Consider the following 16,835-nt stretch of genomic DNA (forward strand, 5'->3'; position numbering starts at 1 on the left):
CATCATTTGGCTCCTGCTTTTAGAAGTTTGTAAAGTGGGCGTGTCCAGTGTTTGGCTTCACCCGACCCAACAAAAGAGGCAATCTGGTTGCTTCTGTGTCCCGTCTGACTGACTGACTGAGCCCCCGGTCCGACTCTGGGGCTGTCCAACCCACCTATGAAAGCCAGGATGCAGAGGCCCAGGTAGTGAGCTACTGAAGAGATGACTGCGCTCATGCCGAGCACAGTGAGCGTGGAGTCACAGCCGGAGATGATCAAGTTACTGGTCAGATCCCAGAACACGTCCCAGCTCAGCAGGTAGCCCTGAACACAGCACAATTACTCATTATAACCAGCCATTGTGCTTTATTTAAAGAACCTGAAACATGTGGTGTGTGATACAGCTGCTGGTGAACCGGGTCCACACACCTGACAGGGAAACTAGCCCTTTTCAATGTTGGACATTAAGTATGTACACTTTAACTATGAAGCTAAAATTAAGGGTTATTTTCAAAATGTCACTTGATTCTCAACAATTAAACTATATTCTTGACATTTTACTTTCATCCTTAACATTGTGACACACGTCATACACTGCATCCAAAAAGGTACTTCTTTGTCCTTGATTTTGCTTCGACACACTGCTGGATCTGGTTTTAACTCAGAAACTATCTGAACAGAAATGATTTATTCTACTGGTCCAAGAGCAAGAGAGTAAGTGTTGCCTTCATCATCCCCGCGAACAAATCTGATCTTTATTATCTTTTCAGGTGGTTGATCAACATATTTTTGGGGGGGTATCCTCATCTGTGTGTACAATAAACAGAGCAGAGGATGATTGTTAACGTACGTCTATTTAGAGACCGGAATGACATGCCATTTAAAGACGCAATTAGGGGTGTCACGTGATGTGGTACCAGGAAATGGCTGCGCTCTAGAAGGTCAATCTAATACCAGCTTTAAACAACTGATTCTCTCCCAAACAGGACATTTCCAGACAGAAGACCCATTGAGGAAGGAGCTATGGCAGCGTCAGATAAAGCACACTCTGGCACATCCAGCCACACTTCGATTTCCATGGAGAAGTCAGCAGAAGAGCTTGGACAATGTTGAAGAGGCAGAGAAATGTGTACATGAAAACATTGGAGACGGAGTGAGGAGACTACAGGATGAACTGTGCAGATGGGAAAACATTGCTAAATACTTCTACAAGAGAGGGACCGGGTCGCTGTGGAACCGCCTGGACAGCCGGAGGAGTGGAGGTCTGTCTGCTGGACCCTCATGGACCCGAGACAACTCTGCTCACAGGGCCTTTGTGCCATCATGTTCCTTTTTGGACAGTGCTACAATATTGGTTTTTTGTTCATTCTGGTGAAGATTTTCTTAGCGACATACTGCTTTTATTATGTTTTGGTTCACACAAAGTTGTCGATACATGTTTAACTGTTGTAGACTGGACGATATAGGGCTTCTTCATACTTTACTGTGGTATAATGATGGGCAATATAGACGTTAATATTGTATCATGGAATATAAATGGCTGTGGCACACCAGTTACAAGGAAAAAAGTACCCAACTATCTTAAGTCTCATGACATCGATATTGCATATACAGTAAAACCTGTGATGTAGGGATGCCCCAAAATCCAAGGGCAAGTGTCCACTGAAGACAGGTGTCCCTCTCTTCGGAGGGACTGGTCATGAAGACACATTGTAGGACCAGTTGATAATGAACGAACCAAACACCAAATATGTTATGGCTATTTAAAAGCAAATAACTGAATCAATAAAATATGTATACAATATAAATACATATATATACAAAATAACTATTAAACAAGATTTAAAGGACCCATATTCTACTAAATCGATTTTGTGTTGCTTTAAACATGATCAAAGTGCTATTTGGGGTTCATATAATCCCCACAGTGGTTTTTCATTGATTCCCTCCAGCTTGAGTTCACAGTGATCTTTCTCTGTTCTACCTGGTGGGGAGCTCAACACCTTGATTCTATTTGATGACGTCACAGAGCTGGAGAAGCCCCGCCTCCAGGAAGGTTGACATGAGGAGAAACCAAAACAAGACACGCCCACCAATGTGCCAAGGAGCCTCTTCTCTGCTCTCTCAGTCTCTGCTGCTTCACCTTGAACTGCTGTTTTTGTTGTTCCACATCTGTTTTCACCTTCATGTCCACTGGAGAAATGTGTTTTCACCTTCATGTCCACTGGAGAAAATGTGTTTTCACCTTCATGTCCACTGGAGAAAATGTGTTTTCACCTTCATGTCCACTGGAGAAAATGTGTTTTCACCTTCATGTCCACTGGAGAAAATGTGTTTTCACCTTCATGTCCACTGGAGAAAATGTGTTTTCACCTTCATGTCCACTGGAGAAAATGTGTTTTTCACCATCATGTCCACTGGAGAAAATGTGTTTTCACCATCATGTCCACTGGAGAAAATGTGTTTTCACCTTCACGTCCACTGGAGAAAATGTGTTTTCACCATCATGTCCACTGGAGAAAATGTGTTTTCACCTTCATGTCCACTGGAGAAAATGTGTTTTCACCATCATGTCCACTGGAGAAAATGTGTTTTCACCATCATGTCCACTGGAGAAAATGTGTTTTCACCATCATGTCCACTGGAGAAAATGTGTTTTCACCATCATGTCCACTGGAGAAAATGTGTTTTCACCATCATGTCCACTGGAGAAAATGTGTTTTCACCTTCATGTCCACTGGAGAAAATGTGTTTTCACCTTCATGTCCACTGGAGAAAATGTGTTTTCACCTTCATGTCCACTGGAGAAAATGTGTTTTCAACTTCATGTCCACTGGAGAAAATGTGTTTTCACCATCATGCCCACTGGAGAAAATGTGTTTTCACCTTCATGTCCACTGGAGAAAATGTGTTTTCACCATCACGTCCACTGGAGAAAATGTGTTTTCACCTTCACGTCCACTGGAGAAAATGTGTTTTCACCTTCACGTCCACTGGAGAAAATGTGTTTTCACCTTCACGTCCACTGGAGAAAATGTGTTTTCACCTTCACGTCCACTGGAGAAAATGTGTTTTCACCTTCACGTCCACTGGAGAAAATGTGTTTTCACCATCATGTCCACTGGAGAAAATGTGTTTTCACCTTCATGTCCACTGGAGAAAATGTGTTTTCACCTTCACGTCCACTGGAGAAAATGTGTTTTCACCATCATGTCCACTGGAGAAAATGTGTTTTCACCTTCACGTCCACTGGAGAAAATGTGTTTTCACCTTCACGTCCACTGGAGAAAATGTGTTTTCACCTTCACGTCCACTGGAGAAAATGTGTTTTCACCTTCACGTCCACTGGAGAAAATGTGTTTTCACCTTCACGTCCACTGGAGAAAATGTGTTTTCACCATCATGTCCACTGGAGAAAATGTGTTTTCACCTTCATGTCCACTGGAGAAAATGTGTTTTCACCATCATGTCCACTGGAGAAAATGTGTTTTCAGCTTCATGTCCACTGGACAAAATGTGTTTTCACCTTCATGTCCACTGGAGAAAATGTGTTTTCACCTTCACGTCCACTGGAGAAAATGTGTTTTCACCTTCATGTCCACTGGAGAAAATGTGTTTTCAGGTACAAGTCTGGTTTTTGTTGTTCCACAACTGTTTTCACCTTCATGTCCATTGGAGAAAATGTGTTTTTTCGGGTGCAAGTATGGTTCCACACTATTTGGCTTGCCGAAAGAAGAAGCACAGCGTCGAATGTGGCTGGACTTGTTGTTCTTTTCCACAAACAATGTTTGTTTGTGAGCGACTCTTCACCAAAGAAGCTTCCAGAACTACGGTACTTTGAAACTGGACTTCCTCAGAAGCTCCTCTTGAAACCTGCTGCTATTCCCACAATAAAAGACTAAGGAGGGCCGAGATGTGTCAGTACATTACTACAACTACCAGCTGAGCTGCTGGCTACGTCACCCAGGGGGTGGAGGAGGCGGCTGTGGGCTGGGCTGCAGTCTCCGTGAGGGTGGAGGAGGTGGAGGAGCTGAGAACCACCATCATGAGAGGTGACCTCAGCTCAGTCCAAGAAATAACTAGAATTTCACAAGTTTTGAGTGTTTCTACTGGATCAGCCACATTATTATCCTCATGAGCAGAGGAGGGACTGGAACATGAGATATAGACAAATATGGGTCCTTTGATATACTTCAGGGACCACAGTTAGAACAGAGACAGATCGGGTCCAGTTTCATCTGCAGTGGACCAGTCTCGTAAAAGATTGCTAAAATAACCATTAAATTTACACTTCAAGGTTTTACTTTGTTGTGGCCACAATTATATATTTTGTAAGATCAAACAGTTAGTATTGAAAATGGTTACAATTTCAACATAAAGTCAATTTCAAAGAAACATTCTGGTACAAAATACAATGAAATGTAAAAACCTACTTGTATAAATCCTCTAGAACCTCCTTGCTTGGTGGGAGCAGATTGTTTTGGTCCACTGGCCTCATGCTCTCTGCTGTTAAGGCAAAGTGAAACTTAAGTACGCATGACGTGAAAACCGTCCTCCACACTGTGTGCTCGGCTCCGACCCCCCGCGGGGATTATTGGGATCGTTACGTTACGAGACGTTAAGGAAGTGAACCAGGAGTGTAGTATGGAGGCAATCGTTTATCACCTGCGGTCCAAATATTCTAATAATCGGGTCCAGCCCAAGTATTTTGGACGTTTCAGTGTCCCCTCAGCTTGCAATTTGCCAGGAAAACCTGTCCCCTGTCCTCGTCAGGCACGTTATCCCCTCATCATGGCGTGTTAACAGTTAAATATCCTCCTCAGAGGTTCTACTGTATTCAAGAAACATATTTTGCAAGTGAAAGTGAAGCTTTGAAGTTAAAAAGGGATTGGGTTGGGAAAGTATCTCATAATTCAATATCAAGCAAAAGCTGTGCTGTTATGATATATTAATAAAAGATGAAATTTTGTTTTATTACAACAATTTAGGAGCAATTTACTCTTCGGAGCTCCTCAAATCTGACAATGAGAGTGAGGACGACGTCCTCATTCCATCACCTTAGTTCGCCACACCAGGCGCTGTGGCTGCCTTTGGGGACGAGGAGGAGAGCGCCCGCTTCCCCATCCATTAGCATGGACATGCAGTCGGTGTGCAAATGCGCTGCATCCCGGCTGAATATCCCCTGGCCTGAAGTAATAACGGAGACCGCCAGGTCCCGTTATGAAGGGAAGAAATTAGCCCAGGCTACGAGGATGGCGAAACAGTAACTCCCTGTCTTCCCCGAGCTGCTGGACGAGCGGTCGTCCTCACCGCCCGTTCAGCGGCAGAAGCCCGGTAAACGGAGCTTCCTCCCCGGGTTGTGAGGGCATGGAGAAGCTTGGCATTCTCTACATGCCCCCCGTGGAGCCGCTAGTCGCCGCGCACCTGCACCCGAGACTGACTGCATCTTCCAGGACCCCCGCACTGCCGTCCAAAGCAGACCGCTTCCAGTACACCATGACGGAGCGCGCTTACAAGGCGACCGCGCTGGTCGTCAGGGCTCTGAACGTGTCCCCTAGGCTCACCACTAACCAGGAGGACCTATGTGAGGACATGACGAGCAAACCTGACCCAGCGTTGTGGGAAGAGATTATCGCGATAACCGACATCTGCCTGCACATGCAGCGCTGTGCGGTCCAAGCCACGGGAAAATCTCTCGGGATGATGGTGCTGCAGGAAAGAGCGAAATAGACCCACCTGAGAAGGAGGACATTTTGGACATGCCGGTCACACCAGACGGCGTCTTTGGCTTGGCCCTCGCTTCAATGCAGCAGCGATGTGAAGCCAGGAAGGAGGAGGATAAAGCTCTCCAGCTCTGCCTCCCTCGCAAAGCCGAGCGTGCAACTGCCACGGCCCAGCGAAGAAACGCCGCGCAGGCTACAGTGCCACCTCCCTTCCCTCAATTTAAAATCCCGAAGCGGCCCCAGGCCCGTCCTGCCCCACCCGCACAGGAGGCGAGGACCGGCTGGCCCAGAAAGGCCACCACAGAGACATGGCTTCGCCAGTCAGTAGGCCAGGTAGAAGAAGCGGGCGGCCTGACGACCTCCCCCTTTCCCACCGGTACTGGCGCTGTATGTTCCCCTTCACCAGCCCCACCGGCGTTTCTTCCACAGTGTGCTACTCCCGTTTGCCAGAAAAAAAAAAAAATTCACTGCATCCAGACCCCCGGTCGAGGGCGCAGTCAAATTTAAGAAATGAGAGCACAATAAACAGTTTGGTGCTGGTCCCAGGGCCAGGGCAGGTTACATCCCAACTCCGGACCCGGCCATCCTCTTAAGCTGTCAATGCAATAACATCCAGTGCATGCGCAATGACGCACGAGGGTCACGGCCGTATCCCTCCACAAAGGGACCCCAGAACACAGTTATTGGAGGCTCTAATGACAGGGGGCATGTCAGATGTAGTCACTTCTGTTTCCGCGATGAGGCACAGATGGGCAGCCCTCAACGGCTCAGCCTGGGTTTTGAGAACAATATCACAGGGTTACAGGCTTCAGGTAGCCGTCATCCCCCCTCATTTCTCTGGTATAGTGCATTCTCAAGTGTGCGGAGAGTCAGCTCATGTTCTTCAGGAAGAGATTCAACTCTCTGTTGATAGAGAGCAATATGCGTAGTGCCTCCCAAACAATGTCAGAGTGGCTTTTACTCCAGGTATTTCCTGGTCCCCAAATGAGGAGGGATCGGGATTTGCCCAATCATGGATCTCCGGGCTTTGAACAAATACCTCAGAACAAACAAATTCAGGATGATCACACATGCATGTCGCCCTGCTGTGTATGTTGCATCAGAATGACTGGTTCACATCACTTGACCTAAAGGATTTCCATATACCGATACATCCTCCACAATGGAAATATCTTGAGGTTCGCATTTCAGGGTGTTTGCTACGAGTACAGAGAAAAGTGTGTTATCCCAGTGCAGAAAATAATCTTCATGCTTTCCCAGGCAGGGGGAGCAGTATTACACCCACACCCAGAGCGTCTGGCCCTATGGGCCTGGCCTGTGAGTTGTGTAACTTAAATACTACTGTGATTAACACTATACAGAGCGCTCGGGCGTCCTCCACTCAGTCTCTTTATGACTGCAAGAACTGCCAGCCAGCATCCTTAGGTCTGCTGTTTCATGGTTTTGGATGGGGCTCCCATCCCATGGTCCAATCCCATGGTTTCATGGGATTGGATTTCTCTGGGCTTCCATTTGAACCACTGGAGAAGATCAGCTTAAAGCACCTGTCTGAAGACAGGGCTCCTGCTGGCTTTGGCCTCTGCCGGGCGTGTTGGTGACATTCTTGCACTCTCAGTGCACTCTTCATGCACTCAGTTTGCTCCTGAGAACACCAGGTTGTCACTGAAGCCAAACCTTGCTTGTTGCCCAAGGTGTTTGGCTCCAACTCCCTCATTGTTCTTACAGCATTTTCTCCACCGCCATTTTCTTCTTCTGGAGAACAGCGGTTGCACATGCTATGTCCAGTCCGGTCTTTATGGATTTCTCTGGACAGAACAAAGGGAAGAATGACCAGCTCTGTGTGTCCTGGGCCAGCTCCTGCAGGGGCCCATCACAATGCAGCGGCTCTCCAACTGGATTGTGGGAGCAATTGCTCTGGCCTGCACATCAAAGGGCCAGCAGGCATTGGTGGGCCAGTGGGCTTATTCTACATGGGGCCTGGCTGCATCCTGGGCCCCATGTAAAGGGGTCTCAATTCAGGAGATTTGTGCAGCAGCAAGCTGGTCTTCACCTCTCACCTTTGTCCGCTTTTATAAGCTGGATGTCTCTGAGCCTCATGCAGTACTGACTGCTGGGCCCACTTCAGGCAGAGGGCCATTCCTGGAGTGTTGGTGGTTGACTTGAGATAAGCTTGTCTGGCAATACGGGAGCGTCCATATCCCATAGTGAGACATCGAAACGAATGCTATGAATGAGAACTATAGGTTACTTACCGTAACCCCGGTTCTCAGAGTAGCATGAGTGAGACGTCTCACCAGACAGCCCTTCTTGTTGGGCGAAGTGAGAAGAGGTGCTTATTTTGAGTGACGCTGCGTAGTAAACGTGAGCTATTTAAAGGTAGGTGGATCCACCCCAACGTGGGCGTTGCGATCACCAGCCAATCAGGATTGGCGTAATGAGATAAACACAGAGGTAATGAGATAAACTTCTAAGGCATACGCAGGGGGCGTTTCCCATAGTGAGACATCTCACTCATGCTACTCTGAGAACCGGGGCTACGTTAAGTAACCTATAGTTACACCTTTTTCAGAGATTAATATGGCTTTTAAAATGTTTCATCAAGACGTGTATACATTTGAAAACAAAGTAAGCATTGATCAGCTGGATGCATTTTTTTGACAAAATGACTACCAAAAACTTCACAAGAGGGTAAGGACAAATTGGAAAGCCCTTTAACAGAGGCAGATGTAAAGAACGCTATTTGTTCAATGACAACCGGAAAGTCACCAGGGATAGAGGGCTTTCTCGCAGAATTTGACCTATAAAGACTTGCTATGCCAACTTTTAACCAAGTATTACATGAAGCTTTTGAAAATGGCCGACTTCCTGAAAACTATAACCAGGCAGTACTATCAATAATTCCAAAAGGCGACAAAGATTTAACTGACCGAGCCAATTTTAGACCGATACGTTTATCAATATGGGTCGCGAGATTGCATTGCAATCATTTATATAATCCTGATATGCACTGTGTGCATGATAGTGTCCATACAGTCTATACAAACTACTACTACTACTAGCTACTGGCTCTTTTAACCATTTTTTGATGATACCTTCTCTTACGATACTTTTATCTAATTTTTTTGTTTTTTTCACTGCGTGATTTATAGTTTTTCTTCTGCTATCCTGTTTTGCTGCTTTAACACTGTAAATTTCTCAACTTATGAGATGAATAAAGGATTATCTTATCTTACAATATCAATCTTGTGTTGGCTATACCTTTGGACACCCAGAAAGCTTTTCACAGGGTAGAGTGGAGCTTTCTGTTCACTGCCCTGACAAAATTTGGATTAGGTGACAATTAATTTTTTGAAGATGGATTGGAACCTTATATTCAGGGCGAAAGGCAGCTGTGTTTACAAACCGAGTACTTCCCCTTTTGTTAGTTTTTCCAGATCAACCAGGCCAAGGATACAATTTCTGTCCATTATTGTTCACTATCTTTTTAGAGCCTCTGGCTATTCAAATAAGAGAAATTCAAGAATAAAGGTGTATTTGGGGGAGGCAGAAACACAAATTGTTATTGTATGCAGATGACATTTCAATATTAAGGCAAGACCCTACCAATTCTATTACAACTTTATTAGAGGTCAAAATTAATTGGCACAAGTCAGAGGCAATGCCAGTCTCCCAAGCTTGTAGACATAACTTGTTACCTGGCTTCAACTTTAAGTGATTGGATAAAGGAAGGACATTTTGGGGAATTGAGTTGAACCCAAATATTGATGATAGAATGATTTTTTTTGCTGTAAATATAATGCAATTTAGTATTTTAGCACTAATGCTGCTCAGATAGGATTTTACTTTTGTATACCAGTTTCTTCAAACATAAAGAAATATTTTGTTAAATAAACAATTGACCTATTTTTTCACTATTTTCTAATCGAAGTAAGTAATCATTAGGAACTGGAATCGGATTCATAGAAATCCTAACGATACCCATCCCTAGACACCATAGGGGAAAGACAGTTAAAATCGTCATAGCCCACACTTATCAATTATTATAGAAGAATGTTGTGCATCCCGCAACAGATGTTACAGAGCTACAGCAATATGATAAAACACTTTTTTGTGATGGTGGTAAACCTCGTATTAATTTTACTCGACTTCGCCAACTTAAAAAGAAGGGAGATTGGCCCTGCACAATATAGAACACAACAGCATCTCCTTTGAAATGTTGAGACTGGCCAAACATTGGGCAAGGAAAATCGATAAAGACTGGATTTTAATAGAACAAGAGCTTGCATCTCTATTTACACCAATTGATATTTTATCACAAAAAGTACATGAAGAGAAAAAGATGCAAAATGCCATTTTGATATTTTCACAAATGGAGGTGCACAAGAAATACAAACTTGATCCACATGTTCAAAAATATGCTCCCTTGTGGCGTAATCCTAAAATTACAATTGGTAAACAGACTTTACTGGGCACAATGGCTAAGAAAAGGTATTAGAACTGTTGGGGGAGGTCTTCATGTCATATGATGATATTAAAAAGACGTTTCATTTGGAGGGTCATGTCCACTTTTGGAAGTACTTACAAATAAGGAATTGCCTAAAAGGAAAAGTTAAAATATTGTATAGGAGAAATCCAATAGAGAGCTTTGTGCCAGTACCCCCACTGCTGTGCAAGGCCACAAAATGGTATAATATTTGCCCATGGGCTAAGAACAATACAAGTAAAAGCCTGAAAGCAACATGGGAAAGATTTAGGGTGTACAATGGGTGAAGATGCATGGGATTCCATTATTTTGAATAATGGCTTACATGTTAGGCAAACCAGAGATAAATTTACTCAGTACCGTAAATTCCGGACTACAGAGCGCACCTGATTAAAAGCCGCATGCTCTAATTTTAGAAAGAAAATACATTTTGTTCTTGTACAAGCCGCACCGGATTTTAAGCCGCACGTGTCCCACGTTGTAATATGAGATATTAGCTCAAACACGTTCATCATGTCTTCTTACTATTGTCAACGTGTTTTTGTTTTCTCTATTAAGACATTAAAGTGAACATAAGAGTGAAAAGAGTAGAGCGGGTGACGTGAAGTCCAGCTGCAGGTGCCGGCTGTCACTTTCACTTTTTCAGCTCGATTTCCTTCTTCAAGCACCAGATTGATCACCTTTAACTTAAAAGCCACATCACATGCTTTTCTTCCATTATTCTCCATGTTGATGAGGGGGAGTACAAATGACTGATTTGCAATAATAAAGTGCGCTTGATTGATCAAACAATTTCATTGGACCTCTGTGAACTACTCATTCATTTGATTGGTCTACTGTTACTAGGCAAAATCTTTTTTCGCCACGAAAAAAAAAACATGTATGAGCGCACCGTAGTAAAAGCTGCAGTGTTCAAAGTGTGGGGGAAAAGTAGCGGCTTATAGTCCGGAATTTACGGTACATAGTTCTGAACAGATATTATACTCCTTCAAGGCTTTATAAAACGGGTCTGTGTTGGAAATCCCAACAAGCTAAAGGTACAGTGATGCATGCCCTCTGGGAATGCCCATTGGTCGCTCCTTTTTGGAATGGTGTACTGAATTACATGCAGGGATGGAGACCTTGTAATTTGCACAAATCACCTAAACTGTGTGGACGAGGAGATAAAAGAGAAGTGTCACAGTTAAGTAAGCTGCATTTTATAGTGTACACTACTGCATCGGTAACATGTGCCCATCTCACGTTGAGATATTGGAAGGACTCGCATACCCCGTTTACGATGTGGAAAGAAAGTATGTGAAAAGATTTTTGGAAGATCAAACAAATGAAGCTTCAGTGGAACAATGGGACAGTTTTTGCACCTACATGTCTACAACTGGATTTGGACATTTCAGCTATATACAACAATTGACAGTAATCCTCACTGTTTTGTGTAGATTTTTTTGGTTTGTTTTGGTTTTGTGTTTGTTAATAAATGCAAACATTTTATGACAAAAATACAGTATGATATTTTTGCCATATCATTCACCTCTCGGGTCACGATTTGCTGCGTTTCTACTGGACGTTAGAAGGAAGTGAGCGTTTATATGACTGAAGCTAAGTGAAAATGGATGTTAATACAGAAATCACCTGTGAATCCATGTTCCTGTCCGCGGTCCCTCCCGTGGCGTCTCCGCTCTCCCTCCTCACGGTTTGCACCACGTAGACCAGGATCAGCGCCTGGGCCGTGACCCGGGCCAGCCAGAACACCCGCAGCACGTCGGGGAACCTGATCCTCTTCCAGGTGTCCTCCAGCAGCAGCTGCAGTCCGTAGATCCTGTACATGTGGCGAACCAGCAGATAGACGTACCTGCAGGAGTAGTAGAACCACTTGAGCCTCAAGGACAAGCAGACGGCCGTGTTGAGGGCCAGGGCCAGGCCCGACAATATGGCCACCAGCTGCCTGACGTCGGCGGGCAGCTCTATCATCAGCCCCCACAGAGGGATCATGATGTCCAGGACGACCAGCGCGGCGAACACCGACTGCAGATTGAGCATGAACACGTAGCCGATGCCAAACACCAGCTGGACGGCGGCCATGCCGAGCCACAGCGTGGGCCCGTTCCTGGGCAGCAACCTCAAGCCCAGCGCCGCTTTGTAGTGGGCGCTGTAGAAGTCTATGTGGGAGGTGGCGTAGTAGTTTATGAGGACCGCCGCCATTCCAACCAAGACGGCGAAGAAGAGTGTGTAGAACTTGAACAGGGCTTTCTGGGAGAGCAGCAGCACAATGCTGGAGACGAGAACACCTGCAGGGCAGAGAACAGGCGTCCATGACGGAAGTGAAAGAAACAACAACTTTCCTTCTGATTATGTTCAGGTTACGGCTGTGAGCGTGTCGATCACGTGTAGTGAATGGAACTCCTGAAGGTGACATACAATTTCTTTGCCGACTCGCTCTTTGTTGGAACACACTCATGTTTGGTACGGTCACAGCTAAAAAGGTTTGGTCAGAGAGTGGAAAACAGCTCCATGTTGCCATTTTAAAGTCAATCCTAGGGAACATGTGTTTATAGCTACTGAACATATGAAAACAATCGATCTCTATTGTAAGATCACTTCCTGATATCATTCAAATGTACATTAACTGGCTTTATAGCCCCTGAAAATAAAGTGAAATATAAGAGATATCTATCAGACAACGCTGTAACCAAATTCAGGGAAGTACTCCCACCAATACTGACGTCAATACCATCGTGGATCCAGCAGTAAACAGCTGCCACACCATCAGCCCTACTCAGGTTGACTTGGTTGTAGATAGAACAGCAGCCTTACTTCACTCCACACTTGATTCTATTGCACCTTGAAGATAAAATTAAACAACTCAGAGGAGGATAGCTCCATGGTATAATGATAATCTGCAAACTCTAAAGAAATCAGCACAAAAATTAGACAAGAAACGGTTCTTAACCCAGAAGTATTTAGAACAGCCTGGAGAGATCATTTGTTAATCTATAAAAAAAACAATCCCTGGGCAAAACACAAAACGCCTACTCTTCCTCCTTAATAGAAGAAAACAAGAACAATTCTAGATTTCTCTTCAACACTATAGCCAGACTAACAAAAAGTCACAGTTCTGTCAAACCTCATATCCCTTTAACTCTGAGCAGTCATGATTTAGTAAATTTCTTTAATAACAAGATTCTAACTATCAGGGATCAAATTAAAGACTCACTGCCCAGTGCAGTCGCTGATCAACCAACCACATCTTCAGATTCGTTAGTGGACCTGATTTCCAGTGATCCAGCTTCACTCTATAGAAGTCCTTGAGCTATTCTCAACCTTCATCTAAACCAACAACTTGCTTACTAGACCCAATACCCACTGAACTGTTTAAAGATGATTAGTACATCAATACTAGATCAGATCAACTTATCTCTAATAACAGGTTATGTACCACAAGTCTTTAAGGTTGCTGGTGTTAAACCTCTTCTTAAAAAAAACACCTTGACCCAGAAGTCTTAGCAAGTTACAGGCCAATATCCAACCTTCCCTTTATTTCTAAAATCTTAGAAAAAGGGGTTGCAAGTCAGCTTTGTGAACATTTAAGCAAAAATGACTTATTTGAGTCTTTCCAGTCTTTTTTTAGAGTTTTAAGTTTTAGAGTTCATCGTAGTACAGAGACGCTCTGGTCAAAGTTACTAATGATCTTCTCTTCAGACAAAGACCTGGTCTCTGTTCTGGTCCTGTTAGATCTCAGTGCAGCTTTTGATATTATTGATCATAACATTATATAACAGAGGCGAGAACACATCATCGAGGTGAAAGGTACAGCACTAAACTGGTTCCAATCATATTTATTAGACAGGTTCCCCTTCGTTCATGTTCATGATAATTCCTCAGTCCAGATTAAGGTTAAACATGGAGTTCCACAGGGCTCTGTCGTAGGTCCTACACTTTTCATTTATACATGCTTCCTGTAGGAAATATTATTAAATAACACTCCATTAACTTCCATTGTTATGCAGATGACACACAAATCTATTAATCTATGAAACCTGACGATAATAACCAACTTTATAAACTAGAATCTCGTCTTAAAGATATAAAGGATTGGATGAGCCATACTTTTCTGCTCCTGAATTCAGATAAAACTGAAATTATTACATTTGGGTAATCTAAAGATATAGTCATACTGGATGGTATTACTTTGACCTCCAGTACCACTGCGAGGAACCTGGGAGTTATTTTTGACCAGGATTTATCCTTTAACTCACATTAATCAAATCTGCAGGACTGCCTTCTTTCACCTACGCAATATTTCCAAAATTAGAAACATGCTGACTCAAAGTGATGCTGAGAAACTAATCCACGCATTTTTTTACTTCGATAGTAGACTATTGTAACTCCCTATTATCAGAGTGTCCAAATAACTGCTGAAAAAGTCTTCAATTAATTCAAAATGCTGCAGCGAGAGTCCTGACAAGGACCAGCATAAGAGATCACGTCACTCCAATACTAACCTCGCTTCATTGGCTCCCTGTTAAATCTAGAATAGAATTGAAAATCCTTCTTCTAACCTATAAAGCTCTTAACAACCAGGCCCCATCATATCTTAAAGAACTCTTAGTCCTGTATCTCCCAAGAAGAACACTTAGTTCTCAGAGTACTGCCCCCTGGAGGTTCCTCGGTTTTCTAAAAGTACAATGGAGCCTTCAGCTCTCAAGCTCCGTCTTGTGGAACCAGATCCCAGTTTCAGTTAGGGAGGCTGAAACAGTCTCTACTTTTAAGGCGAGACTCAAAACTTTTCTATTTATAAAAGCTTAGAGTTAGGGCTCCTTCTTATGCAAAGGTTCTTCCTGTTAGAGAGTTTTTCCTTTCCACAGTCACAAATAAACCTGCTTGCTCATGTGGATCCATTGGGTTTTTCTCTTTGCTCTGTTAAAAGCACCTAGGAATGACTGTGTTGTATTTGGTGCTATATAAATAAGTTTGAATTGAATTGAATTATTTAGGGCACAGTGTTGGAAATGAAAAAATATAAATCGTATTGCATTTCATCTGTTTTGGAGCATTTTCTCTTTTGTAGACTATTGTTAATTAAATATGTTATTTAGTCAAAAGAAAAATCCGTCTGCAACATTTCCATCCTGGAGAGGTGGAAAACTCCACACAAAGACTTGAACATGAACTCAAAAGCTTCTTGCTGTGAGACGAGAGTGCCAACCACCACACAGTTTGTAGTGTACAGTAAATTGGAATTTAATCTCAATTGGCAGTTGATTCAAATGTGCTGATAAATGAATTATTTCTGGAATTTGGCTGCAGAGGGTCCTGAGGCCACCTGATGTTGTCCAGGTCTTCATCACTGAAGAAACTCAACTGGAAGAGTTTCTTGATCTGGCAGATAACTTTGTTTTGCCTCTGTAAGTTCAGTTCTTTTTTTTTTTTTTCATAAAAAATCAATCAATCAATCAAAACTTGCAAGAAGAGGGAATGAAGGTTTCCCCCTGCAGCTAAAATCCAAGCCTTAATATATATATAATATATGATGGGGACATTTTCTCGTTTGTTTTTAACTTTGAGCACTCAGTTGTACACTTTGAAACAAGCTTCAGGAAAAGATCCTAAACTGGCTCAGGATAGTCCCTTCATTTGTTTCCAGCTTCATTTCAGTTTCTATTTTGCAGATATAAACTTTTTTTTTTTTTTAAACAGCAGGATAACACAGAGGTTGAAATGGGCCATTTCCCCACAAAAAAGCCTTCATATCTTTCATTGAAACAAAGCAGTATGAACACATGGTTGCATGTGTAAAATAAATTCCTTGAACAATTGTTTGAATGCTAGTTGTAGCCTCAAGAGCACTACATTTACACGACAACAACAAAAAAATCAAACAAATAGAAACGAGCTTGTCTTAATAATACCTTCCTGTATGTAAAGGAATGTATGTACATTCTAATGTTTGCTTTGACTTTAGTTGGTCCTGGAGCGACGTCAACAATCAGGTCAGTGACATACAGTTCACTGAACTTGAATTTGTATCTCCCCCAATCCTTGATTATGCCTTTGGGGCATTTCAAAATACTGGTTTGACAACAAATACATCTGACAATAAAGTGAAGCGGCTTTGTGTTTTAGTACTGCAACCAAAAGAAACGTGAGCTCCAAGTGTCGGCTGGCGGCCCCCCCGGAGAAGCACCTCCTCCAAAGCTAAAGCTCCTGGCTAACGCCAACAGGACTTCGATCCCTGAGCTGGTTAAAGGTCTGAAGATCAGAAGACCTGACTTATGCAACCTGCCTATGGACTTTACAGAGAGTAGTTTTACATGGCTAGAGTAATAAAAATGTCGTGAATTAGAACACGCCGGTGTGGAGAAAGAAAGGATTAGGTGTCAAACTGCAAAATGATGAATGCAACACACAATCAGCAGAATATTATCTAAACGTGGCGATTCACAATGTGAATATTCATTTAATACAGGATTGCGTTACAGTCGTGGTAACAATCTGCTAAGCAAATGGTGATGTGTGATTTTCAGTGTTGGGGCTCACACGTTATTAAGTAATGTGTTACAGTAACTACGTTACTTTTGCGGTAACAAGTGCTCTAACCAATTCCTTTGTCAAAAATCAGTAACGCGTTTATCATTACTGTGATTTAAACAGGCT

The 16,835-nt window shown here is 43.2% G+C and overlaps 1 protein-coding gene across 1 annotated transcript in view; it reads right to left on the reverse strand.

Moving 5' to 3' along the window:
- Positions 1 to 16,835, reverse strand: part of rnf139 (ring finger protein 139) — a 31,021-nt gene that overhangs the window by 11,972 nt on the left and 2,214 nt on the right. Inside the window, exons 2-3 of the mRNA XM_080516476.1 lie at positions 11,814 to 12,469; positions 155 to 302 (exon numbers count right to left, since the gene is read on the reverse strand). Coding sequence (XP_080372602.1) covers positions 155 to 302; positions 11,814 to 12,469 — 804 coding nt within the window. The remainder of the gene's footprint in view (positions 1 to 154; positions 303 to 11,813; positions 12,470 to 16,835) is intronic.

The sequence above is a fragment of the Blennius ocellaris genome (genome assembly GCF_963422515.1).
Source record: "Blennius ocellaris genome assembly, chromosome: 20".
Classification (NCBI taxonomy): domain Eukaryota; kingdom Metazoa; phylum Chordata; class Actinopteri; order Blenniiformes; family Blenniidae; genus Blennius; species Blennius ocellaris.